This window comes from Aegilops tauschii, chromosome 6, assembly GCF_002575655.3.
Source record: "Aegilops tauschii subsp. strangulata cultivar AL8/78 chromosome 6, Aet v6.0, whole genome shotgun sequence".
NCBI classification, from domain to species: Eukaryota; Viridiplantae; Streptophyta; class Magnoliopsida; order Poales; family Poaceae; genus Aegilops; species Aegilops tauschii.
In genome coordinates this window covers 83,726,468-83,734,370 of record NC_053040.3, presented here as the reverse complement: position 1 = coordinate 83,734,370, position 7,903 = coordinate 83,726,468, and the positions used below count along the sequence as shown (strand labels likewise).

The window sequence follows — 7,903 nt, the reverse complement described above, 5'->3', positions numbered from 1 at the left end:
TACCTGTTGGCTTGGTTTTCTTTAATGAAAATCGGAAGGGGAAAACCCTTCTTTGATCAAAAAAAAGTTTGATGCCTATTGAAGTAGTGTGGTTAATATTCACCATATTTATTTTGTTTTTCAGATTCTGATGGGGGCACTAGTAAGTACCGGAGAGTCCCGATTGGTAGGACCGAGTCGTCCGCCTCCCACCAGTCCACTCCCGACGACGAGTCATCATCGGATGGCGATGTCGGAGTGGACTTAGATGGACCAGATCCGCTCGCTACCGAGTCGGGCGACATGGAGGCCTCGGACGGCTCGGGGTCTACCTCGAGCAACATTTCCAAGAGGAAGAAATACGGGCGTGGTCCGGGGAAGGTCCCGGAACCAACTGCTGCCAGCAACCGTCCTGTCATTTGCTCGACAGGAGAGGGGTAAGCAAGCATTTCATTTCCATCATATTTTGGATGCCACAGCTTTGACACTCACATATGCTTGTCTTTTATATCATGCAGTCAGTGGGAATTTATCCCGACACAACCTAAGGGGGCACGCCCGCCGAACCACGTCATCGGCTCCCTCTTGAGGAAGCACTTCCCTGGATTGTCCAAGCCGGGTGATGATGATCCGTCGTTGCCAGGTTTAACCTGGGAGCATTATCTACACAACAAGGATGAGCACAATGTCACCATGGCCACTCGGGTCATCAATGCTTTTTTTGTAAGTATCTTCGCTCCGACCACTGCATTTTTCCATATCCAAATCCTTGCTTGCGTGGATGGTGAGAAGATGCCATATGCTTTCTTGTAGCAAACATTTTCTTGCGTGGATGGTGAGAAGCAGAAGGCGATCAAAGGCATCGTGAAATCTGCCCGAAACATACTCTCTGACACCAAGCACACGCTGCGGTACAAAGCCGTGATGCAGTGTCGGTCGGTCGATGAGAAGGGAGAGAAGATGACAAGGAAGACTGCTTGCCAGACCAACTTGTCGCGAGAAGAATACCTGTCAGTGGTAACATCGGTTGTTAGTACTTTGATTCATCCCTCTTGTTCCTAAATTATTCGATTTTGTCTGACTAGGTGAAGGAACCCTGGATGAAGGAGGATTGTTGGGAGGCCCTGGTTGACATGTGGTGTGACCCAGCATGGCAAGCGTAGCATGTGGAGAAGGGAAACGAACGAGCCAAAATGCCAGGCCCGGCTCATGTCCAGGGGAGCCGGAACCTAACCGCTCTCAAGCAACACATGGTATGTGGATTAAGATGTTAACTTTTTCGCACGGTGCATCTTGGTTCATTCAACTTGATGGTTAATTTTGCAGGAGGCGAAGGCTGGTCACCCGGTCCACATCCTGGAAGCCTGGAGAGAAGGCCACAAGGGGAAGGATGGCGCCGAGTTCTGCAGCGAGTCGGCGGAGCAGAAGTGGGGGACCTTCAAAGAGGTCTTCCAGGAGGTGCACGGGCAGGAAGCCGAACCTACGTCCAAGCCCCTTGATCCCGAGCTTCTCATCATTGCTGGCGAGGGGAAGGGCCATGGCCGCCACCTCCTTTGCAACGGGGCGATCGCCACCTCCTCGCATCGCAAGCTGCACGAGATACGCGCGTCAAGCACCAGCTCAACTCCGTCCATACGGAGTCGCCCAACCGCCGCATCACGTGAGATAGCGCGTCTCAAGGTTAGCATCCTAACCTTTCATTTATGTCCATGCCTCGAAATAGCACCGTTCCAACCTATATGAGCCTAATGCCATGTTACAGGATTTAATGGCGCAGCGAACTATTGATGAGGAGCAAAGGCGGCAGGGTGAGCAGGAGTCTAGAGAAAAGGAACGAGAAGACACGAACAAGAGGTTGAAGCTGCTTGAGGATCAACTACAGGTAGAACATTATCTAAACTAGAGTAGAAGATTCATTACATATGGACGAACCACCCTCACGGGACTCTCATCTTATAGGTCCTTATGCAATCTCGAAGCAGTGCAAGTGATGCCCCTCCTCCTCCTCCGGAATGTTAACCCGATGGCCTCTCCTCCTCAAGATGATCTATATATGAACAAGTGTACTTCTATTGTGATGTGCACGTGTTTTGCAAGTAGTGACAATATGTATGAATTTGCGACTTGTGTGTGACGTCTACTAGGATAATACATTCGACTTGTGTGTGACAATATGTGGACTATCCCTAATTATGCCTATATATGTGTGGACTAGATCAAATTATGCCTATATATGATCAAATTATGCCTATATATGTGTGGACTAGATCAAATTATGCCTATATATGATCAAATTGCACTGCAGTTGTTTTTATCTACAGGGATCAGAAAAGAAATAGCTTGACAGCAGAATGGATGGGAAAGATTTCCGAGAGCAACACTCGGAACACGATATACTACCGAGAGCACCTCTCGGAAACATGGTCGTCTGGGACACTACTGTTGTGCCACAACTTTTCCGAGAGCAGCTCTCGGAAAAGAAGGTCATTGCCGAGCATAGCTCTCGGCAAAGCTATGTAAAGTGTCAGCCCCCCATGTGGGCCACGCTGGTCAGAAGGATTGCCGAGAGCAGCTCTCGGCAAAGATATCGTCATTTTTTTCAAAAATATTTAGCAAGTTATTTAAAACTTTTACTGATAAATGTGACCAGTGGGACCACATGTCAGTTAGAAAGAACACACACACAAAAAAAGATGTTGCATATGCTTTGCCGAGGGTGACGCTCGGCAAAGTACGCAGTAACTGACGGAGCCGTCTGTTGCGGACGAGCATGCCACATGGCTCCTATTTGCGGTGAGCTGCTCTCGGCGTCTGCAACTTTGCCGTGCGGTGCCTCTTTGCCGTAAGGCAGTGACGGCAAAGATGTCAGTTTGCTGTGACGGTGGGTTTGCCGAGAGTGACACTCGGCAAACCTTGCTTTACCGAGTGTCCGTATTTTAGCACTCGGTGAAGATCATTACACCCTGCGTACATGAAAATTCCAGTAGTGGCCCTTTTTTTTTGAAAAGATCTAGGTGCACTTGATCACCAGGCGTCCTCGTCATAGGTAGGTGAGGTCAAATCATCAACTTGACATGCTCGATATATTGTGTCGTATCAGGATTCAGGAATCAAGATCATATATAGATACCGTTGATTATGCGCTCCCAATCAATCACTGATTCAACCGGCACGTTATCTGGGTTAATTTTCAACAATGCGCGCGTAATTAAAGGCTTAGTAATAGCTAACGATATATATATGGAGATCGATTCCCTCTAATAAATGGAGATCGATATACTTGGTCCTTGAGGAACCACTTGATCATGCCATCGGCGGAGGCGGCGGCCATGGCAACCTGCAAGAGCTCCTCAACGGTGGTCGTCCACACCGGCGAGCATCTATTCGAGGTCGTCGGGCACTCCTTGGTCTCAGGCCAAACCCAGCTCACGTCGACCTTCCGCGTCGGCGGCGCCAACTGGTGCATCCGCTACTACCCGAACGGCGAGAGGGGAGTCGCGGACAGCACCTCCGTATACCTCAGGCTGTTGAGCCCCGACGAGGTCATGGCGTCCGGCTTCTTCTGCCTCCAGGACCCTGCATCTCCATCCACGGGGGAGAAGAACAAACGAAGCGTCGGGCCTAGAAAGTTCTTGTCCAGCGAAATTGGCGGCTGGGGTTACGCTAGATTCGGCAGTAAAGCCGATTTGGCCCCGTCCGGGTGCCTCAAGGATGACTGCCTGGTGATCAAGTGCGCCGTCGAGGTCTCCGAGTTCATCGACAACGACGCCCGCCGGAACGAGGGTCAGATCATCGTGCCACCCTCCAACTTGGGCACAGATCTCGGCTATCTTCTAGAGAGCGGCCTCAAGGCAGACCTCACTGTCAAGATCAGTTCCTCCACGAGTTTCAAGGGGTCTCGCAAAAAAACCAAGAGTTTCAAGGTGCACGCCTGCGTGCTGGGTGCCAGGTCGCCTGTCTTCCGCGCGCAACTGGGTGGCTCAATGAAAGAAAGCAAGCAAAGTAGCATCTGCATCAAGGATATGGATGATAAGGTTTTTGAGGCCCTCATCCATTACATGTACATGGATTGCCTACCTGACTTCATGGAGGAGACCACGAAAGAGGCTACAAACATGGCGCAGCATCTGCTTGTCGTGGCTGACCGATACGCGGTGGAAAGACTGAAACTGATGTGCGCGAGCAAGCTGAGCAATGCGATAGATGCCGATTCAGTGTGCTTCACTTTGGACCTGGCACAGCAATACAATTGTCAGCAGCTCAAGGATTGCTGTCTCAAGTATATGGCAAAAGACCGTCATAGGTTGCGAGACATTAAAAAAACCAAGGGATTTGAGCAATTACAGAAAAATCACTTACTTATTGTGTGCGATATTCTCGATGAAGTTATAGGCAAGATGTGATTGCTTCGCCCCCTTCGTACCACCACACCGCTACGATCAGCACAGAGCCCTTCGAGTGTCATATTTTTTTCCTTATGTCAATGATCGTTGAACCTCTATTTGGCCAGAGTTTGTGTAATCCAACCATGCACCTGTCCTTTTTAATTGCCTCTCTTCGACACTCACTATCTTTTGTAGTATGTAGCTCGACCTACCGAAAACGACACTCTTTGTCTTAACTCCAACTCACAATCTCTTGTCTTACAGCTCTTTTGATATCTGGATTTAATCCCTGATTTTGTTGTTGATATGTTGCTGCCCATGATTTCTGTATTGATAGACATGATTATCTTTAGGAGTGGATATCTTGGAAAAATGGAGTGGCAATAATTGTTGTACTGAAGATTTGATATGTGATACTTTTATCACAGATTCTTTGATTTCTAGGTTAAGAGTTTTTGCTCTCTGGTGTAATGGTGGTGTGTTTCCATCTTCATAAAATGCTCATGTTGGCAGGTTCAGAGTGTAGAAGTTACATTATGTGATGCAAAGTTACAGAATACTTCTGGAAGAGGAAAACAATAATGGAGAGGTGTATCTTTCAAGATGAGGGTTGTATATTTTTTTGGATGTTTAGTGTAGTTCTGAAATAGCATCACATTTCATCAGTGCACAATATTCCTCATTGCTTAATTGCAAGCTATCTTAATTCTTCAGTGTAGTTCTGAAATAGGTTTTAGACTTTTCTCTCTTCCCCCATGATTTGTGCACGGCTTGCCAGATGCATGTGGCCTGCAAATATAACCATACTTTTCTTGTTTGTTGTTCGCTTTAATGCTCATTATATTCAAATCAAGATGATTCAATAACATATTTTTTATGCAGTACATCGCAGTATTCTAAGAGGACGAACAAATGGTTCTGCAGGGAATCACAGGAATTAAGTTCTACCCTGGGGTAATAATCCTCTCTCAACATCCAGGTAAGTTCAAACAGTGCAATCGCTGCTCCACTTCGTCAAGCTTCCCTTGTAGCACTTTTGCAGATCTTGCGGGAAGAAGCTCAAGAAGCTTCATTCAATTTCTTAATCCTTTGTGTTGGATTAACAAGATGTATTGCTTCATTGTTGCATTGCATTGAGCACCTAAAATATCAATTATATTGTAATGAAGGATGTGCTTCGAATTTTATGGACTTACCATGCATGAGTATATTGTATACCAAAATTCATCACTACATACCATTGATAGATGAAATTAAAAATGAGAAAAACACCGATAAGGATAGATAATTCTATTGTGTTGCTATATCTCATATTATTCCTCTTTATTTAAAGTTATTCAGTGAATATGTACGGGCGCGGCAACGCGCACATCTCCATTCTAGTAATTATATATAAGGGGCTTAATTTCTTGTATGAGGGAGCCATTCTGCGATCTATTGGTGCTAGCGCACTGGACATGACTACCACCTCCATGAAATCCAGTTCAAGTAAGATAAGGAGATCAAGGCCAGATAGGGCAATTCCTTCCATCATCATCGGTAGTTCAATCTCCAGAGCGTTGTGACAACACCGATGTTGCCTACTGAAAGTACCATTGTGCCATTTATTATGTCTTGGGTATTGATGACATATACTTATAGGAGACTAATATGTTTGCTAAGTAAATCTACATGATTTAGTCCTTGTTTAAATGTTGTGTTGTGGACCGTCGACACCCCCTCCCTCCCGCCCTACACACACAAAATCTATAGGACTCAAGATGTATGCGACAACAAAGACAAACACACCCTTTCTTTTTATTCTTGAGTTATAGGGATCTGAAGCGGAGAATAAGCTCAAGTAACCATCATTCCATTCCTATTCTCTTTTCAGTCCACAGCCAAAAGCAATTCCCAAATTCCAAGTCAATGCAGCAAAAGGGAAAGAGGCAATCAGCTGGATTGTCTGGCTTGCATCGCAATGAGAAGAAGGTGAGTCTTTGTGGAGTAGGTTTGCTTTGTTGTATTCTCATCTCTCCAACGGTGAGCAACTCCCCTCCAAGGGAAGGGAGTGAACATCGGGATATATCTTTGTCTTCGTGTGCTTTATGTTATCCCTAACATTTTTTTTAATGTTTACACAATGTAAAAAATATATTCAAGTAATTAAAAAACTGTTTGTACCGTTACAAAATGTTTGCGACATTACAAAAAGGTTTCAAAGAAATGTCCTTGATATTTTGAAAAAAACCATTTATATAATGTAAAAAAATGTTTCATATCATTCAAAAAATGTTCAACGTGTATTTGAAAAATGTTTAACATGTATTTTAAAACATACACCATATATTTAAAAAGCGTTATCATTTACAACAACCTATAATGTAAGACGGAGGGAGTATTTGTGTTTTACTTTGGTCCCTTGACCTTGCAAGTGCCATATAGGTTGTTGTCTCACCATAGCATATTTAGGCACACACGTTATATTATGCACATCGTAAATTGCTAATAGGTGGTGTAAAATTGTAGTTGCCCCTATTGACCCCTGCATCTAGGTCCATCTCGATCCTTTCATCTGCAAGCATAGATGATAATGCTGCATCAACCATTCCAGCTCATGTGGTTTTTTTTGTTTTATCCCAACCTTCAGGTGGCGGAGACCAAGCCATTGGTGGTTGTTGATGCGTTGTTCTACCGACATATGATAATGACGCAAATATATTTCCATAGGACATAACGCCCCTTACCTTTTGGGATGTTCTAAAAAAAAGGATCCAGTTTGCCAATAACAATTTCATTCAAGCATGCTATATGTGCCACATGGTAATATAGAGTGTGACGTGCTCCATCTCTGGGAGGTCACTTGAGTAGTGGAAGAGCCATTCTTTGCCATGTGATGAATATGAGCTGGGTCAGGTAGTCGCCAAACCATAGAGGGTTAGCACATGAGGGCATCCACTGAGATCGTGAAATGTGTTTCCCGGCTCGGTGCCACAAATATGGCATAATTCACTATCAGTGAATCAGTGGATAGTCTCTAACTCTCCAAACAAATGTACGTAGCTTACGTGGAGTAGGGCACCAGCTGCATGCAAACTCCCTACTTTATTCATTAGAATTAGATATTAGAAGAATATGAACCACCACTTGTGAGTGGGTAAGCAAACATGTCACATGAAGATAGCTACATGTCAATGAATGTTTGTGCTCATTCGTCGATTTAGGTGAATGATATCCTTGTTCACAAATTATTCATCTTTTCCCTTTTATGACATGTCATATGAGCTTATGCTCCCATGGTGCATGCCTAAAGGTCATGGACTGCCCGCTGACTATCACTCCCACCAGAATTTTATGTGGGATGGTGTCCTTGAAGACGCATAAAGCTTCGATACATGCTAAAATTTCCAGCATCTCAGGATCAGTTTACATTCATACATGATTTGTTGAAATAATGGTAAACCCCTCGTCGTTCTTTGCAACAACAGCTACAGAGCCCTTGTTCTGTTTTTTTTCCTACTGCCGCATCAACCTTACAATTAATTACCCCACGGAGGCAG

The 7,903-nt window shown here is 44.9% G+C and overlaps 1 protein-coding gene across 1 annotated transcript; it reads left to right on the top strand.

The window, feature by feature from the left end:
* The first annotated feature begins 3,308 nt into the window (after positions 1-3,308).
* LOC109732990 (BTB/POZ and MATH domain-containing protein 1-like) lies at positions 3,309-4,382 on the top strand. Its single transcript, XM_020292196.1, has one exon. It carries the CDS (start codon positions 3,309-3,311, stop codon positions 4,380-4,382), a length of 1,074 nt encoding a protein of 357 aa, XP_020147785.1.
* Positions 4,383-7,903: the final 3,521 nt, after the last annotated feature.